At 51.8% G+C, this 19,171-nt stretch overlaps 2 protein-coding genes and 1 non-coding gene across 6 annotated transcripts in view; 2 read left to right on the top strand and 1 right to left on the bottom strand.

The window, feature by feature from the left end:
• The first annotated feature begins 2,836 nt into the window (after window positions 1-2,836).
• pdcd2l (programmed cell death 2-like) lies at window positions 2,837-12,730 on the top strand. Its single transcript, XM_078400706.1, has 7 exons — window positions 2,837-2,948; window positions 4,216-4,379; window positions 5,360-5,417; window positions 7,457-7,821; window positions 8,330-8,443; window positions 10,151-10,305; window positions 11,944-12,730. Exons 1-7 carry the CDS (start codon window positions 2,844-2,846, stop codon window positions 12,096-12,098), a joined length of 1,116 nt encoding a protein of 371 aa, XP_078256832.1. The 5' UTR covers window positions 2,837-2,843; the 3' UTR covers window positions 12,099-12,730.
• Window positions 3,114-3,186, top strand: trnar-acg (transfer RNA arginine (anticodon ACG)). Its single transcript has one exon. It is a non-coding gene; the product is annotated as a tRNA-Arg (tRNA).
• The window catches only part of garre1 (granule associated Rac and RHOG effector 1), a 103,398-nt gene continuing 96,879 nt past the window's right edge, over window positions 12,653-19,171 (bottom strand). For all 4 annotated transcript variants that reach the window (XM_078400704.1, XM_078400700.1, XM_078400703.1 and 1 more), the window contains exons 13-14: window positions 18,896-18,974; window positions 12,653-17,435 (exon numbers count right to left, since the gene is read on the bottom strand). In XM_078400704.1, coding sequence (XP_078256830.1) covers window positions 17,115-17,435; window positions 18,896-18,974 — 400 coding nt within the window. In that variant the 3' untranslated portion in view covers window positions 12,653-17,114. The remainder of the gene's footprint in view (window positions 17,436-18,895; window positions 18,975-19,171) is intronic.

Raw genomic sequence — 19,171 nt, 5'->3', positions numbered from 1 at the left:
AAAACCTCTTAAACACCATTACGTCCTCTCACCAACTAGAGAGTGGTCCTGTCTTCCCATTTATCTCACTGGAGATCTTTGAACTATCTTCAGCCAGACTTTATTGGACTTTATCTTGCAATAAATGTTATACACTTTATATTGTATCTGTGTACTGTGGATGGCTTGATTGTCATAATTTTTCACTATCTCACTACATGTGATAATAATAAACGAAACGAAACTTGGGCCGGCACTGTGGCACACTGGTAGAGTTGTTGCCTTACAACTCTAGAGACCCGGGTTTGATCCTGACTAAGGGTGCCATCTGTAAGGAGTTTGTACGTTCTCCCTGTGACAACGTATGTTTTCTCCAGGTGCCCTGATTTTCTCTCACACTCCAAAGACATACAGGTTTGTAGGTTAATGGTTTTGGTCAATTGTTCTGTGTGTGTAGGATAGTGTTTTAGTGCATGGCGTGATCGCTGGTCACTGTCGACTTGGTGAGCTGAAGGGCCTGTTTCCGCATTGTATCTCTAAAAGTCTACAAAAGGTTTTTTTAAACATATTCTGTCTGTTTCCATCGCCTCTCGCAGCACGTTCCAGGCACCCGCCACCCTTTGTGTAAAAAAGGTTTGCCCCACACATCTCCTTTAAACTTAAACCCTCTTACCTTTATGCTCTGCACTCCAATCCCACCTGACCATGTTTGACCTATATCCCTCTAAACTTGTCCTATCAATGTACCTCTCCAAATGTTTCTTAAATGTTGTGATAGTACCTCCTCAGGCAGTTCATTCCATACATCCACCATCCTTTGTGTGATAAAGTTACACCTCAGTTCCTATTAAATCTTTCCCCCCTCACCTTAAACCTATGTTCACCGGTTCTCGATTCCCCTCTGGGCAAGATACCCTGTGCTACCTAATCTATTCTTCTCAAGCTTTTCTGCACCTCTAAAAGATCACCTCTTTTCATCCTGCGCTCCAAGGTATAGACTCCTAGCCTGCGCAACCTCTCCTATTGGTCAGGCATTTGAGTCCTGGCAACATCCTCGTAAATCTTCTAAGTACCCTTTCCAGCTTGATAACATCTGCCCTATAATGTGGTGCCCAGAACTGAGCACAATACTCTAAATGCAGCCTCACCAACGTCTTATATAAATGCAACATGATCTCCCAGCTTTTATACTCAATACTCTGACTGAGGAAGGCCAATGTGACAAAAGCCTTTATGACCACCCTATCTACCTATGATGCCACCTTCAACGAACTATATACCTGCACTCCCAGATCTCTCTGCTCTACAACACTACCCAGAGCCCTACCATTCACTGTGTAGGTTCTGCCCATGTTCGTCTTCCCAAAATGCAACACCTGACATTTCTCTGTATTAAATTCCATCAACCATTCCTCAGCCCACCTGCCCAACCGATCAAAATCCTGCTGCAATTTTTGACAACCATCTTCACTATCTACAATACCACCCACTTTTGTCCCATCTGCAAACTTGCTAATCATGCCATGTACTTTCTCATTGATATAGATGTCAAACAGTAACCCAACACTAAACCCTAAGGCACACCACTAGTCACAGGCCTTCAGTCCGAAAATCAACCTTCCACCATCACCCTCTGCTTCCATCCATGAAGCCAATTTTCTATCCATTCAGCTGTCTCTCCTTGGATCTCATGTGATCTATCCTTCCAGGGCAGCCTACCAAGCGGAACCTTGTCAAATGCCTTGCTGAAGACTATGTATATATGTGAGTGTGTGTATACATATATATAAGTTAATAAGGAGCAGAATTAAGGCTTTCGGTCCATCGTCTGCTCCCCATTCAATCATGGCTGATCTATTTTTCCCACCTAATCCCATTCTCCTGCCTTCAGCCCATAACCCTTGACGCTTGTACGAGTCAAGAATCTATCTTTGCCATAATAATATCCATTGAGGGTCTCCACAGCCTTCTGTGGCAATAAATTCCACAGATTCACCACCCTCTGACAAAAGAACATTTTGCTCATCTCCTTCCTCTTCTTCTTTCGTGTCCATCATCTCTGTTCCAAATGTTACATCACTGTCATCGTCCGTCCTGAAAAGGACACAAGCTTCCGGCGACAATCAGTGGGAGCCATCACTTGGGCAATAGATGATGGTGGTAGCAGAATTAGCTCAGGACACTTCCAGTTTACCAGCCCCTCGATGTGGACGCTTCTGCTCTGGGGCCATCTCCTTTGTGAAGGGATGTCTTTTAATTCTGAGGCTATGACCTCTGGTCATAGATTCTCCCACTAGTGGAAACATCCTCTCCATATCCACTCTATCCAGGTCTTTCACTATTCGGTAAATTTCAATGAGGTCCCCCCACCTCATCCTTCTAAATTCCAACGATTACAGGCCCAGTGCCGTCAAACGCTCATTATATGTTAATCCCTACATTCATAGGATTATAATTTGCAATTTTTAAAATCTGTAATTGTCTTTATATATTGCATATCACTAAGGGATGCACCCTGCAATATACGCAGATGGCCTTGAATGTAAGCAGCAACTAAAGGGGCTGAGTGGTCTTTTGCACCCCCCCCCCCCCGACTGGGTGAGAACGGGGCTAGACTGGTCTGGGTGGAAGAAAAGGTCAGACTATCTGATCAACAAGTGACAGCAGCGACCCGGGGTGAAATAACGTTAATCACAAGTGAACGATCAATGCATTAAATTTTGCATTAAATATAAAACTCTGCAAATGCAAAGATTCTAAGGGAGTAGGGAGTGGAGGCGGCGATGAAGGGGCTGCAGTGAGGAAGGAGCGGAGGAGGCGGGATTCGAACCCACGCCGCCCCCTCTGTCGCTGCCACCGCCGGCATGAGTGCGCCGGGAGCGCGGCCCGTCCTGCTGGGCGTGCGAGACGCGGCGGTGGAGGAGGGGAGCCGCTGCTCCTGGGACACCAGCAAAGTCGGAGGGACAGCGGTGAGCGGCCCGGGGTGGGGGGGAGGGGAGGGGAGGGAGGCGGCGGCGCGGCACCGCCTGTGGCTTCTGTACACATGGTCCGTCATGGAGACCAACGTACAGTTCGCAGGACAGACGTCATGACGCAGCCTTTTAAGCGTGGCTCCAAGCCCACTGTTCGTAGTCGGGCCAGTGGCGCAATGGATAACGCGTCTGACTACGGATCAGAAGATTCCAGGTTCGACTCCTGGCTGGCTCGAATATTTTTACTCCCCTTAACATTCAATGTAGAAAGAGTTTAAGAAAATAACTGCAGATGCTGGTACAAATCGAAGGTAGAGATTACAGGAGATCATTCTTTCAAAAAAGTGTTCTTTTTTGTGCAAAAAGTAGAATACTCTGCAATGGAGCAAAAGTGCTAAAAGTCGGTAATAAAAACGAACTGCAGATGCTAGTTTATACTGAAAGCCTGTATAAAAGTTTATACTAAAATTTAGTAATGATTTTTAAAATAGTGAAAAGTACTAAATCTGATAATACTTTAAAAAAATTGTGCAAAGTATTAAAAGCTGGTAATACATTGTAAAATAGTGCAAAGTACTAAAAGCTGGTAATACATTGTAAAATAGTGCAAAGTACTAAAAGCTGGTAATACATTGTAAAATAGTGCAAAGTACTAAAAGCTGGTAATACATTGTAAAATAATGCAAAGTACTAAAAGCTGGTAATACTTTGTAAAATAGTGCAATATTAAATTTAGTGCACAATGAGATCTTGTGGACAAAGCATCAGCTGTGGTGCTTAAAGAGTGGCGGTGAGTGAATAGAAGAATTGCATCAGTTGATGTATTGCCCTTCATTGCAATGGCTTAAAGCATAGGTTGAATACACAAAAGGTTTAGGGGGAATGTGTAGGAAGGAACTGCAGATGCTTGTTTAACCGAAGATAGACACAAAATGATGAAGTAACAGCGCTACAGGCAGCATCTCTGGATAGAAGGAATGGGTGCCATTTTGGGTCGAGAAACTCAGCCTGTCCCGCTGAGTTACTCCAGCATTTTGTGTCTATTAAAGGTTTAGGGGGATGTGGGCCAAACGCATGTAGGTGGGACTAGTGTAGATGGGGCATCATGGTTGGCATAGGCACGTTGGGCCGAAGGGCCTGGTCTGTGCTGTCACTGTGATTGAACCAGGGCGGGCTCTCTTGGAGGGGATAGATAGGCTGCATGGCCCGCCCTAGTTACTCTGGTCAGGTGTAACGGTGAGACGTTGTGTTGTTCCCTCTGCAGGACCCTGTCCCCGGCGTTACCCTGGAGCGCCCCGACTGCTGTCTGTGTTCTGCCCCCCTGGCTCACCTGGTGCAGGTGTACTGCCCCTTGGAGGGGTCACTCTACCACCGGACGGTCAACGTGTGGGCCTGTGTGCGGCCAGAGTGCTGGGGACGGAGTGGGGGGTAAGTTGCTGTCTTACCTCCAGTTTACTTTAGTTTATTATTGTCACGTATACCGAGGTACGATGAAAATCTTCTATTTGTGCGCAGACGAAACCGGTAGGAAGGAACTGCAGATGCTGGTTTTATCCGAAGGTAGACACAAAAAGCTGGAGTTCTTTTCCCCAGAGACGCTGTTTGACCCGCTGAGTTACTCCAGCTTTTTGTGTCTATCTTCTTTTATTTCCAATCAGAGGAAAGACTATACAGGTATAGTCAAAGACGTACAGGTATGTAGGTTAATTGACTGGGCAAATGTAAAAATTGTCCCTAGTGTGTGTAGGATAGTGTTAGTGTGCGGGGATCACTGGGCGGTGCGGACTTGGTGGGCCGAAAAGGCCTGTTTCCGCGCTGTATCTGAAATATGAAATATGAAATATACATCACAGTCCCGCCTTTACAGTCGAGGAGTCAGTCCCACCTCCTCGCTCCCTCCAGCCCCTCCCTCGTACCTTCAACATCCCCACCTCGATCCCACCCTGCCCCCCCCCCACAGTCCAGCTTAATCGCGACACTTTCCGTCACCCCACCAGTGGAAATGTACCTGTATCTCCCCCCCATTCCCCCGTCCCACTCCCTCGCCCCACACCATCTCTCCAGGACCCCAGCTCCCTTACCCACCCCCCCCCCACTACTCACCCCTACCCCTCACCTTGCGCGGTTCCATCACTCCATGCTTCCCCCGACCCTTCCTCCAACCCTCCCCCCAACCACATCCGAGCCCACCACGATGTCAAGATCGCCTCCATGTCTGGATTATTTAGAGTCAGAGCCACACAGCACGGAAGCAGGCCCTTCGACCCATCCCGTCCGTGCCGACCAAGATGTCCCATCTACACTGTCCCACCTGCCTGCGTTTGGTCCGTATCCCCCCGGACCATCCCTCGGTGTGTTCGTGTGGGTGGGGGGGTGAGAGCAATACTGACCCTCTCTGTGTCCCACAGCTGGAAGGTTCTGCGATCTCAGTGCGGAGAGACTCCGGGTGGATCAAAGCCAAAGAAGGTGAGAGCCCTGCACATCCACCACCCACCCCCCGTCCACTCCCCCCTCCCTAGCCCTCTCTCCTTTGTTATCTCTGTCCCTCTCCCTTCCCCCTCTCTCCATATTCACAAACTCCCTTTCTCCCTTGATCGACACAAAATGCCGGAGTAACTCAGTGAGACAGGCAGCAGCTCTGGAGAGAAGGAATCGGTGATGTTTCGGGTTGAGACCCTTCTTCAGATGGTCCGAAGCAGGATCTCAACCCAAAACGTCACCCATTCCTTTTCTCCAGCGATGCTGCCTGAGCCGCTGAATTACTCCAGCATTTTAGAAACATAGAAAATAGGTGCAGGAGTAGGCCATTTGGCCCTTCGAACCAGCACCACCATTCAATATGATCATGGCTGATCATCCAAAATCAGTACCCCATTCTGGCTTTTTCCCCATATCCCTTGATCCCCTTAGCCCTAAGAACTAAATGTACCTCTCTCTTGAAATCATCCAGTGAATTGGCCTCCACTGCCCTCTGTGGCAAAGAATTCCACAGATTCACAACTCTCTGGGTGAAAAAGTTTTTCCTCATCTCAGTCCTAAATGGCCTACCCCTCATTCTTAAATTGTGACCCCTGGTTCTGGACTTCCCCAACATCGGGAACATTTTTCCTGCATCTACTCTGTCCAATCATTGAAGAATTTTATATGTTTCTACAAGATCCCCTCTCATCCTTCTAAATTCCAGCGCCGAGCCTTGCTGCACCCCACTAGTCACTGCTTGAAATTCTGAAAAGTACCCGTTAATTCCTACTCTTTGCTTCCTGTCTGCCAACCAGTTCTCTACCCATGTCAATACCCTACCCCGAATACCATGTGCTGTAATTTTGCACACTAATCTCTTTGTGTGGTACCTTGTCAAAGGCTTTTTGAAAGTTCAGATACACCACATCCATTGGCCCTCCCTTATCCATTCTACTTGTTACATCCTCAAAAAATTCTAGATTAGTCAAGCATGATTTCCCCTTCATAAATCCATGCTGACTTTGACCGATCCGTCACTGTTTCCCAAATGCGCTGCTATAACATCTTTAATAATCGAATCTTGCATCTTCCCCACTACCGATGTAAAGCTAACTGGTCTATAATTCCCCGCTTTCTCCCTCCCTCTTAAAATGTGGTGTTACATCGGCTACCCTCCAGTCCACAGGAACTGATCCAGAGTCGAGGGAAAATTGGAAAATGAGCACCAATGCGTCCACAAAATGCTGGAGTCATCGGGTCAGGCAGCATCTCAGGGGAGAAGGAATGGGTGACGTTTCGGTTCGAGACCCTTCTTCAGACTGAAGACCATCAGTCTGAAGAAGGGTCTCGACCCAAAACGTCACCCATTCCTTCTCTCCAGAGATGCTGCCTGACCTGCTGAGTTGCTCCAGCATTTTGTGAAATAAATACCTTCGATTTGTACCAGCATCTGCAGTTATTTTCTTACACCAATGCATCCACGATGTCTCGGCTCACCTCCTTTTTGTCAATCTTCGGTTTAAATCAGCATCAGTAGTTCATTCCTGCACACGCCCTCTCTCCCTTTTTCCCTCTCCCCTTCTCGCTCTCCCCACTCCCCCCTTCTCCCTCTCCCCACCCCACCCCCTCCCTCTCTTTCACTTCATCTGTCTATCCCACCTACCTAAAACTGTGTTGCAGTGCACCCAGTGTTCTAGTCGATGAGGGTCCATTGGGGACCTCCTCCCCTCCCATCCCCCCCTCTCCTCCCACCCTCCCCTCTCCTCCCCTCTCATTCCCCCCCTCTCCTCCCCCCCTCCCCTCTCCTCCCCTCCCATCCCCCCCTCTCCTCCCACCCTCCCCTCCCATCCCCCCCTCTCCTCCCACCCTCCCCTCTCCTCCCCTCTCATCCCCCCCTCTCCTCCCCCCCCCCTCCCCTCTCCTCCCCTCCCACCCTTCCTTCTCCTCCCCTCCCACCCTCCCCTCTCTATCCCCCCCCCCCCGTACCCCCCTGTCCCCCGGGCGTGAGGAGCTGTGCTGAGGGGGTGCCCGCTGTCTGTGTGCAGGAGGTGCCCCCGGCGCTCACCCTGACGGACTGGTGCGAGGAGGCGGACGACTGGGGTGAGGAGGGATGTCCGGGCGCGGAGGACGAGGGAGCGCCAGGAGCCGGGACGTCTGCACTCCCGGCCGCCCAGCCAGACGCAGACATGAGCGGCCAGACTGCCAGACTGCAGGCGCTGAGTCTGGGACCAGGGGACGGGCGGGCCCCGCTGCCCCTCTCCCCCGGGCCCGGCTTCGTGCCCTTCTACATGTCGGTGCTGGAAGAGGGGCAACTGGGAGGGAGCGCCCCCCTGGCCCTCGCCCACGAACACAGTCTCCTGCACGACTACGAGCAGAGAGAGGGGGTCGCCGCCGGGCAATCCGCACCCTGGTGAGAGGCACTGAGGGAGCGCCGCGCTGAGGGTGGGGGGGGGGGGCTGAGGGTGGGTGGCGGTGAGGGAGCGCCGCGCTGAGGGTGGGGGGCGCTGAGGGTGGGGGGCGGTGAGGGAGCGCCGCGCTGAGGGTGGGGGGCGGTGAGGGAGCGCCGCGCTGAGGGTGGGGGGGCTGAGGGTGGGGGGGCTGAAGGTGGGGGGGCTGAGGGTAGGTGGCGGTGAGGGAGCGCCGCGCTGAGGGTGGGGGGGGGCTGAGGTGGGTGGTGCTGGGGGTGGGAGGCGCTGGGGGTGGGGGGGGGGGGGGCTGAGGGTGGGGGGCGCTGAGGGTGGGGGTGCTGGGGGTGGGGGCGGTGAGGTTGGGGGCACTGGGGGTGGGTGCTGCTGTGGGAGGGCCGGTGAGGGAGCGCCGCGCTGAGGGTGGGGGGCGGTGAGGGAGCGCCGCGTTGAGAGGGGGGTGGCGTTATGGGTTCAGTGATTGGATCAATGTGGGTGTTTGGTGTCGGCCAGGGCTGGGGCCGGCGGGGCCGGGGAGAGGTACGAGAGGAGTGAAGTGCGACACGGCGACGCTGCCTTCGCCAAGTTCTTGAAGCGCATCTCCAGCTGCCCGGAGCAGGTCCTGCGGTAAGATGCCCATCCATCCATCCATCCACCCATCCACCCATCCACCCATCCACCCACCCATCCACCCATCCACCCATCCATCCATCCACCCATCCACTCATCCATCCACCCATCCATCCACCCATCCATCCACCCATCCACCCATCCATCCACCCATCCATCCACCCATCCATCCATCCACCCATCCATCCACCCATCCACCCATCCATCCATCCACCCATCCATCCACCCATCCACCCATCCATCCACCCATCCATCCATCCATCCACCCACCCATCCATCCATCCATCCATCCATCCACCCATCCATCCATCCACCCATCCATCCACCCACCCATCCATCCATCCATCCATCCACCCACCCATCCATCCATCCATCCACCCATCCATCCCCGGCAACCCCCGCCCGCCGGGCCGAGACAACCACCCGTACCGCGCGGGGCATTCACCGGCATGTTACCTGCGCTTGGGTTAGAGGAAGTGGTTGGACAGGCGGAGTGGCATTAGCGAGGTGTACACGATCATGTGGGGCATGGACCATCTCCACACTAGTCGCATGGACCAGCAGCTTCTCTGCTCCGGTGATGCAACGGGCACGGAAACAGGCCCTTCGGCCCATCCTGTGCATGCCGACCAATATGAATACATAGCAAATAGGTGCAGGAGGAGGCCATTCGGCCCTTCGAGCCAGCATCGCCATTCATTGTGATCATGGCTGATCGTCCCCAATCAATACCCCGTGCCTGCCTTCTCCCCATATCCCTTGATTCCATTAGCCCCTAGAGCTCTATCTATCTCTCTCTTAAATCCATCCAGTGATTTGGCCTCCACTGCCCTCTGTGGCAGAGAATTCCACAAATCCACAACTCTGGGTGCTGGTTTCTCACCTCAGGTTTAAATGGCCTCCTCTTTATTCTAAGACTGTGCCCCCTGGTTCCAGACTCGCCCAACATTGGGAACATGTTTCCTGCATCTAGCTTGTCCAGTCCTTTAATAATGTTATATATTTCTATAAGATCCCCCCCTCATCCTTCTAAACTCCAGTGAATACTGGTCTGCATAATCCCTCTCAACCCTTCCTATCCATATTTCATTTTTCCGTTTTGGTACAAATGGCAATTAAAAATTGGTGACTTGAAAAAGCTTTTAAACATCGTGATTGTATTTGCTTCTATAGCTTCTACCCCCCCCCCCCCCCCCCCCCCGTACCCTGGGCCGTGTGTTCCACGTGCGAGCCCCTGTCTGGTGGAAAACACACTTGCTCAGATCCTCTCTCCAGCTCTCGGCCCTCGTCGCACACCCTCCGATATTGGTACACGGATAGCAAAGGTTTAGCGGCCAAGTTGGGACAAGTGTAGATGGGGCACGTTGGGCGGCGTGAGCTGGATGTGCCTGTTTCCGTGCAGAATGACTCTGACTGGTGGTGGGAAGGTCTCTACTGTCCAACTCTATCTGGTCCCTTCTCGGCAGCTCCCTCCTCCACCGCCGCGTCTCGGGGGAGGTGTTGGGGTATGATGTTGGGGAGGGAGGCTTGGGGGGGTGTTAGGGAGGGGTGGGGGAGACAGAGAGGGGGGGAGTGGGAGGCTGTGGGGCGGGGGCGTGTTGGGGAAAGTGGGGGCGGGGGAGTATGTCCGGGAGGGGAGTATGTCGAGTGGAGGGGGGTTATACTGTTTGACCCCCTGCCCTCCTCTCTGCCACTTCTCTCCAGGTACAGCTGGAGTGGCCGGCCGTTGCTGCTATCCCCTCTGCCGGCCTGTGCAGACGTCGCCGCTCCTGTGTGCGACAGTTGTGGAGGTCCCATGGTTTTTGAGTTCCAGCTGATGCCGGCCTTGGTCAGTCTGCTGCGGAGTGTGGACACCACGGGTATGTAGCGCCTACCTGGCCAGTCATACCCCCGACTAGTCACAGCCTAGTCACTTAACCGGTATTTGGGCAAGAGTTATCGTAATGTACGTAGGCACAAAATGCTGGAGTAACTCAGCAGGTGAGGCAGCATCTTTGGAGAGAAAGGATGAGTGCCGTTTCGGGTCGGGGCCTTCTTCAGTCTGAAAGTAGAAGTGGTGAGGAATAATCCCCACTATCAATCAGAAGAAGTGTTCCGACCCGAAACATCGCCTATTCATTTTATTCAGAGACGCTGTCCGCTGAGTTTTCCAGCATTTTACCCCTGCAGTTCTTTCCAACGCAGTGATCATAATAATGTTGCACACGGGCACATGTGGAAGGTGGGTTTGAGCTGAAGGGCACATCTGTTGTAAACACCTCGACGTTTCGGGGCCATAGTTGTGCTGATGCTTTTACCCCGTGGGAACATGTCTATCCCGCATTGTGAACCCTCACCTAAACTGCCTCTGAACACCGAGTCCAACTCTCTACTATCGTTAACTATTTCATGTAAAATATTACTTCACATCTGCCCTGTTCCTTGACTACACAAAATCAAGCTCTGATCAGTATTACTTAATACTCCCCACTTCTGCCTCTCCCACTGCCCAGCTTAATTCCCTGAGACAAGTCAGAGTCGGACAAGCTGGGAAACAGGCCCTTCAGCCCAACTTATCCATGTCAACCAAGATGCCCCCTCTAAGCTGTCCCCATTTGCCTCTAAACCTTTCCTATCCAAGTGCCTGTCCAAGTCTTTTAAATGTTGTTATACCTGCCTTAACAACCACCTCATTCCATTTACCCACCACACTCTGAGAGACTCAGGTTCCCATTAAATCTTTCCCCTCTCACCCTCAAACTATGACCTCTGGTTCTTGATTCCCCTACTCTTGGTAAAATACTGTGCAATTACCCTATTCTATTCCTCTCATGCTCTTTTACACCTCTCTATAAATTTACCCCTCATCCTCCTGCACTCCAAGGAATAAAGTCCTAGTCTGCCCACCCAGCACTTGGGAGGGGTGTGTGTGTGTGGTGGGGGTGATGGGTGTGGGGGAATGTGTGTGTGGGGGGGATCTGTGTGTGTGTGTGGGGGGGGAGTATGTGTGGGGAGGGATGTGTGGGGGTGGGAGGGGTGTGTTTGTTTGTGTGTGCGTGCGTGCGCTCCCTATGACCATGTGGATTTCCTCTGGCTGCTCTGGGTTTTTCCCCACATCCCAAATACATGGAAAAATAGGTGCAGGAGTAGGCCATTCAGTTCTTTGAGCCAGCACCGCCATTCAATATGACCATGGCTGATCATTTAAAATCAGTACCCCGTTCCTGTTTTTCCCCCATATCCCTCCATTCCCTTAGCCCTAAGATCTAAATCCTACTCCGTCTTGAAGTGGTGTGGGTTTGTAGGTTAATTGCCTTCCATAATTTGCCCCTTGTGTGGCAGGAGTGAATGAGAAAGTGGGATAACCTAGAACTAGTGTGAACGGGTGATCTAGGGTCCGTGCAGACCTGGTAGGCCAGAGTCTGTTTCCATGCTGTATCTTTAAACTAAACTGTTCAGACACACACAGATACGGTCTGCCTGTCTGAGACTAACAATGTGGCGCGGTTGTGTTGCAGAAGCGAATGTGGAGTTTGGCACTGTGCTGGTGTTCACCTGTGAGGAGAGTTGCTGGGCCCCTGGTACAGGGCGACCCAGGGAGGAATGTGCGGTGGTGCAAGCAGATCCCGAATCGGCCGCCTTCACTCGACTTCTCGCAGCCTCACCTCAATAAAGACTGAAGTTATGTTGGAAATCCAGCTTCGTCTTTGGCATAGAACTCTGCGCCAATCCTGACCGGTGGTAATCTATTACCCTACCCAAATAAACCCTGCACAGGCTCCTTGCCCACAATCCATTGAGCAACAGTGGGGGCGACATTGAAACTTACCAAATAGTGAAAGGCCAGGCTATCGTGGATGTTTCCACGAGTGGGAAAGTCTAGGACCAGAGGCCATAGTCTCAGAATAAAAGGACATAGCTTTAGAAAGGAGATAAGAAGGAATTCCATTAGTCAGAGGGGGGTGAATCTTTGGAATTCATTGCCACAGATGGCTGTGGAGGCCAAGTCAACGGATAGTTTTCAGGAGGTTGACAGATTCTTCATTAGTATGGGTGTCCGTGGTTATAGGGAGAAGGCAGGAGAATGGGATTGAGAGAGAACGATAGAGTAGACTTGAGGGGCCAAATGGCCTAATTCTGCTCCTAGAACTAATGAACATCTCACCAATGCAGTCAAAAGCACTTTTAAAACCCATCTTTACTTAAATGTTTTAAAATATACAGTGATGGTATGTTTTAGAAAATACAAAAATAAGATTAATACTGTTGATGCATTTATACAAATATTAAGTTTTTTTTAATGACGGGAGATCTGTTAATCTTTCAATTGGAGGAATCAAATTAATTATCACAATGCACGCCAAGAAGAAATGACATTTTAAATCGCATAATTACAAAAAAACAAGCTGGACAGGGCCTTGGGGCTGGTCACGGTTCCCCAAACATCTCCCACTTCTACCCCTCTCTAGCAAAACTCAAAGTGCTGTAGGAACTCAGCGGCTCAGGCAGCATCTGCGGCAGAAACGAACAGGCCACGTTTCAGGACAGGACCCTTCCCATGTCCAATTTCCTCCACAGATGCTGCCTGACCCGCTGGGTTCCTCCAGTACTTGATGTTTTGCTCCAGATTCCAGCGTCTGCAGTTCAACCACTCTCTCCTTCCCATGCAGTCCCAACCGTGGCCACTGTGTGGCAGAAGAGGCCGCGTGCCTCAGCTTCTTTCAGCCAACACACCAGCAAGTAGAGGCAGCAAGCTCTTCAAGATTGCCCTGGGAATTAAGGGTTAATTATCTGGGACTCTGTTATGACCAGAATCCCAGATGGGAAGGAGAACTTTGAAAGAGACGGGTGTCCTTTTATCAACCTGGTTAGGAGATGCTGGTGATGTGGGAATGGTGGCTGGGCATCAAATCACATCAAGAGATGGACCACTAATGCAGTGCCAGACATGCCTCCCGATCCCCACAGCCATGGGTTGACAGAGAAGGATCTGCAACTTGCTCAAACCAGGCTGGGACTTCACTCCTTGCAGCGCAGGAGGCTCAGGGGTGATCTTACAGAGGTGTACAAAATAATGAGGGGAATAGAAAGGGTGAATACACATGGTCCTCTACTCAGAGTAGGAGAATCAAGAACCAGAGGGGACAGGTTTCAGGTGAGGGGTAAATGATTTAATAAGAACCTGAGGGGCAGCTATTTTCACACAGAGGGTGTGGGTATATGGAACGAGCTGCCAGAATAAGTAGTTGAGACGGGTACAAGATTAACATTTAAAAGATATTGGGATAGGTACACAGATAGGGAAGATTTAGGGGTATTTGGGTCAAACGCAGGCAAACGGGACTAGTTTAGATGGGACATCTTGGCTGTCGTGGATGAGTTGGGCTGAAGGGCTCGATTCTGTGCGGTATGGTTCTCTGAGATGGAGTAACAGAGAGAGAGAGAGAGAGATGCAAGGCCAGAGAGAGATTCTGTGAGAGAAAGAGCGAGAGAGAGGTGGTGATAGAGAGGGAGAGAACGGTGATGAGAGGAGTGGTTAGAGATAGGCTGTGAGGAAAGAAAGGTAGTGTGGGAGAGAGAAAGAGGGGCGGTGAGAGAGAGAGAGAGAGAGAGAGAGAGAGAGGGGCAGTGAGAGAGAGGCGGTAAGAGAGAGAGAGAGAGAGAGAGAGGCAGTGAGAGAGAGAGAGAGAGAGAGAGAGAGAGAGAGAGGCGTAAGAGAGGCGTAAGAGAGGCGGTAAGAGAGAGAGAGAGAGAGAGGGGTGGTGAGAGAGTGAGGGTTGGTGAGAGAGAGGGGTGGTGATAGTGAAAGAGGCAGTGATAGACAGAGAGATGGTGAAAGAGAGGGGGCAGAGACCAACACAGACACAGAGGGAGAGGCAGGGACCCCAGCAGATGGAGGGTAGGGTAATGAAACCACTGCCATGGAGTGAGGCACACTCTGTGAATGCACCGAGACAGGGGGGTGTGGGGCTGTACACTCCAACACCTTCCAGTCCCACCCCACCGGCACTAAAACACCCAATTTGTGCAGTATGTGGCAGACACAAGCTTTATATAAAAACAGAAAATATCTTGAAGTCCTTAATATGAAATGTAGTGGCGGCTGCTCGATGAGAGGTGAATAGGGACTGGTGACAGTATAATCCTTCATGTGGAAAGGGTTTTGGAGATGGCGTTTACTGAAGTGACAGCCGACCCCCATTTCACAGTCATTGTCCTTGATTTTACACGCTTCATTATAAATTCATAGCAAACTTTCCAATGAAAACGTTTGACTGAAGATAACGCTGGATTAACTCGCGGGTCAAGCAGCGTCTCTGGAGAAAATGGATGAAGAAGTTGTCTTGACCCGAAACGTCACCTATTCCTTTTCTCCAGAGATGCTGCCTGACATGCTGAGTTACTCCAGCGTTTTGTGTCCATCTTCGGTGTAAATCAGAATCTGCAGTTCCTTCCTCCACAAAGCGTTTGACTGCGTGGCATCAGTCAGTCTGTTGGCAGTGTGCTTGCACACAGATTGACGGTCACTGTGGTCGCTCCCATTATAAATGCTCGCGTACAAACTTATAATGGAGACAGGTTTGCAGAAAGTGCATGTAGGGTTTTTAAAACATATTATAAAAGTCTGCACCAATTCTCACTTCCACGTTCTCTCTTTAGCTTCAACAGACAAGGCTTAAGCAGCTTCTAATCTCACTTCAGATCCTCCGGGAGAGAGTCTGATCCGAGACAACTAATCACCTCCTGGCGGGACCAGACAAGCTTCCATCTTCAGATGTCTCGCTATTTGCGAATTTGGGCTTCAGGAGGTGAAGGGGTCGGAACCACGCATCACAAGCGCTCCAGACAGACCGCAGGGCGATGGTAGGGAGGGGAGAGCCGGGGGGATGGGTGTAGACGGAGCCCGTAGTATGGTCAGAGCCGGAGTGAGGAGGGAGACGTGGGGATAAGCGAGGAAGGAGGAGTGGGGGATCAGGAGGGAGGCTGAGGGCGAGAGGAAGGGGGATGAGGACACTGGGCGCTGTTTATAAAACAAGGTAGCGGACAAGACGGGCGTGTTGCTTCCTCTCAGGCAGCGCGGAGACACCACACTCCACGCTGGCAGCCACTCGGTCCCTCTACCTCGCTCTACCACCCGCCCTCTGGCGGCGGGGAGCTGGGGAAAGAGCCAGTTCGATACCCGCCACCCCTTACCCACAACTCCAGTACAACCACTGGCAAGTTTATAAAAAAGTATTACAAAAATTGAACAGGTGACGAGTTGTCTTGGCCCTGTTTCTCCTTGACTCTCGCTATAAAACAGTTTGAGCAACGCGCGTTTTAACAATGATTTTTAGGGTTTTTTTGCTACCAAATGCGACTTACGGCTCTGACTCTGTGCGGGCGGGGCCACGGTGAGTGGACGCCAGGCGGGGCGGGGCAGGGCTCAGTGATGTTCCCTTGCACTGGGCGAGAGGCGAGGTGGGAGGGCGGGTCAGTGTCAAGAAATGTGGACAAAACTCAGAACATTACACCAGCACGGACAGACAGCACATCACACAGACAGACCTTCCACGGCAACGTGCCCGGACCCACAGCCCAAACTGCAGAGAGGGGTCGCAGCACCGAGTGCCCCCAGTACCCCCAGCTTACAGGGGAGGGGGCGAGAATCATTTTGCCTTCCATTCCCCACCCCAGTTTCAGAGATGCTGCCTGACCCGCTGGGTTACTCCAGCCCTGTGTGTCCATCTCCAGTCTCAGCGTGGGGTCAATTTGTTTTTAAACGAGGGTCCGGGGGCTACAGCGGGGACAACACAAGACCCTGGGGGTTTAGGGAAAAGCCAATTAATTAGAGGTGCTACATTTTGCTTCAACGTTCAACCAATTATGCAAAGTTTTTAAAAGAAACTACTGCAGCTGCTTCAAGTGGTTTAAGTGTCTCTCCCCCCTCCTTCCGCCGGGTTTGTAGTGATCAGTGTGTGATGGTCATGTTGAAGGTGCTCCCCACCAGGCCGGTGTGACTGGACACAGGCTCATTACTGAGGCTCACAACAGCAACGCTTCTGACCGCGGTCAGGACAGGGGACCAGAGCAGGGACTGGGTGCACAACTACTGGCCGCGCCGCCCCCCTGCGGTCGCAGAGCAGAAACATAGACACAGAGCGCTGGAGTAACACGGCGGGTCAGGCAGCTTCCCTGGAGAACCTGGACAGGTAACGTTTCGGGTCGAGAACAAATCGGAGCCGGTACCAATGATCCAGGAAAGGTGGAGCCCACAACGGTCCATTGTTGGCTGAAGGGGTAATAACGAAGGGATACCAACTACAGTCTTCCACATCCAACAATGGACCATTGTGGGCTCCACCTTTCCCTGATCATCCGTGCCAGCCCTGATCTGTTCTGCACCTTTCCATACCTCGTTTCCCTCTCCCCTGACTCTCAGTCTGAAGAGGTGTTTCAACTCGAAACATCACCCATCCCTTTCTCCAGAGATGCTGCCGGACCCGCTGAGTTACTCCAGTACTTTGTGTCTACCTTCGGTGTAAACCAGCATCTGCAGTTCCTTCCTGCACAGAGATGACTGAGCGAGGCGAGGGGCAGTGAGACAGCTGCTGACGCTATCCCGAGCGGCACCACTCTCAGTCCAGGGGGGCAACCCCGGCTCCAGCCAGTCGCGGGGGGTCTGGGTTTAAAGTCACTTCTGGGAAAGCTAGTACTGGTGGAGATAGGAGGGTCTCCTCTCCTGCTTCAGGGGGTAGGATTTGAAGCCCTTGCTCACGGGCTTGTGCTGGGACGCTGGCGGCTGGCACTGTGGCTGCTGTTGGCCGTAGGAGAAGTTGGAGGAGATGCCGGTGGAAGTGGGGCCATCGGTCACGGTAGACCACACCGCGGACGGCAGCATCGAGTCGTTCCACTGGCCCGGGGGACTGGTCATCTGGTACAGCGAGGTGCCCGGGTTGGGCATGGTGTTGCTGAGGGACGCCAAGTGTTGCCACGGGGCCTTCGGAGGCCACGTCTTCGTCTTGTTGTCCTGAGGGAGGAACCATTGTATGTTAGTTGCCCACCAAAATCCAACGCAGCCCCGAAACATCACCCATCCTTGTTCTCCAGGGATGCTGCCTGACCCACTGAGTTACTCCAGCATTTGGTGTCTATCTTTGGTATAAACCAGCGTCTGCAGTTCCTTCCTATACTTTTTGGCAAGATAATAGGCAATATGGTAGACAGTGAAGATTGGATCCGAGAATCACACCTGGGAGCTTGATCGGCTGTGCAAGTGGGCCGAGGAATGGCAAATAGGGTTTAATTCAGATGTGCAAATTTAGGGTGGCACAGTGACAAAGCGATAGAGCTACAGAGACCCTGACTACAGGTGCTGTCTGTACCGAGTTTGCACATTCTCCCTGTGACCACGTGTGCTCTGTTTTCCTCCTACACTCCAAAGACCGACAGGTTTGTAGGCTAATTGGCTTTGGTAAGTTGCAAAAAAAATATTTGTTCCCAGTGTGCAGGATAATGTAGTGTAAAGGATGATCGCCGGTCAGCACGGACACAGTGAGCCAGGGGCCTGTGTCCACGTTGTATCTCTAAAGTCTGAAGGTATCGGTGGGAGAGTTCAGGACCAGAGAGCAATATTGGACGAGCTGCCAGAAGAAGTAGTTGAAGCAGGTTTAAGAACGTAGCGTTTAAGAAACATTTAGACAGGTACATGGATAGGATAAATTAGAAGGATATGGGCCAAAAGCAGGCAGGTGAGACATGTTGGTCGGTGTGGGCAAGTTGGGCCGAAGCACAGATCCCAACTGGTGGTTGTTAGATTCTAGAGGGCACTTTAACACAGACTTGCTTCCTGCCCGCAAGGTGATGACTGTCCAGATTATGTACACAGGGACTGTGAGTGGATGCACGGAACACAAGCCCAGTGCACAGCGACAGCCCAGGGGCCGAGCCAACCACAGCCACACTGGCACAGCCGACCAGCACTGCCAGCAATATGGCATAAGTGGAGCACTGGTACAGCCGCTGCCTCACAGCGTCAGCGACCCTGGTTCAATCCTATGTTGCAGGTGCTGTCTGTGTGGAGTCTGTCCATTCTTCCTGTGACCGCGTGGGTTTTCTCTGGGTGTTCCAGTTTCCTCCCACATCCCAAAGATGTGCGGGTTTGTAGGTAAATGATCCCTAGTGTGTAGGATAATGCTAGTGTACAGGTGACCGTTGCAGGCTTGGTGGGCCGAAGGGCCTGTTTCTACGCTGTATCTCTAAAATAAGGGAAAGCAGAGGGTCCATACAGCACGGAAACAGGCCCTTCGGCCCCACCTGGCCATGCTGGCCACGATACCCCATTGCCTGTCCTATTTGCCCGCAAACACAGTTTAACAGTTTTGTACTATTTGTACCACGTTGGATTTGTTCACACAAAAATAAACTGGCTCGAGTTGTACAAAGCAAGATCTTCACAACACATCAGGGGGATGGGGCTTGAGTGCTTACCTGGCTAAGATCATCTAGTGTGGATAAGACGGGAGGAGAAGGGAGGGTGGAAGTTTCCCGATCACCACTGCTATGCTTTCTGTGAAGAGTAGAAGAGTAAAGGTGACTTGTACCTGAACACAATGGCCCCTTTTGGCAACTATTGTCACATGTGCAAAACAGCAACATCATTTTTCAAGTTGCCACATTTGGCACCATTTCCAAAGTCCGGTCTGTGCGCCCGATCTCCTGGAGCGGCACCTAAGCAAGGTGAGCCCCAGGCTGCTGCAGGGTCTC

The sequence above is a fragment of the Rhinoraja longicauda genome, chromosome 6 (assembly GCF_053455715.1).
Source record: "Rhinoraja longicauda isolate Sanriku21f chromosome 6, sRhiLon1.1, whole genome shotgun sequence".
NCBI lineage: Eukaryota > Metazoa > Chordata > Chondrichthyes > Rajiformes > Arhynchobatidae > Rhinoraja > Rhinoraja longicauda.
This window is presented reverse-complemented; position numbering and strand designations above follow the sequence as displayed.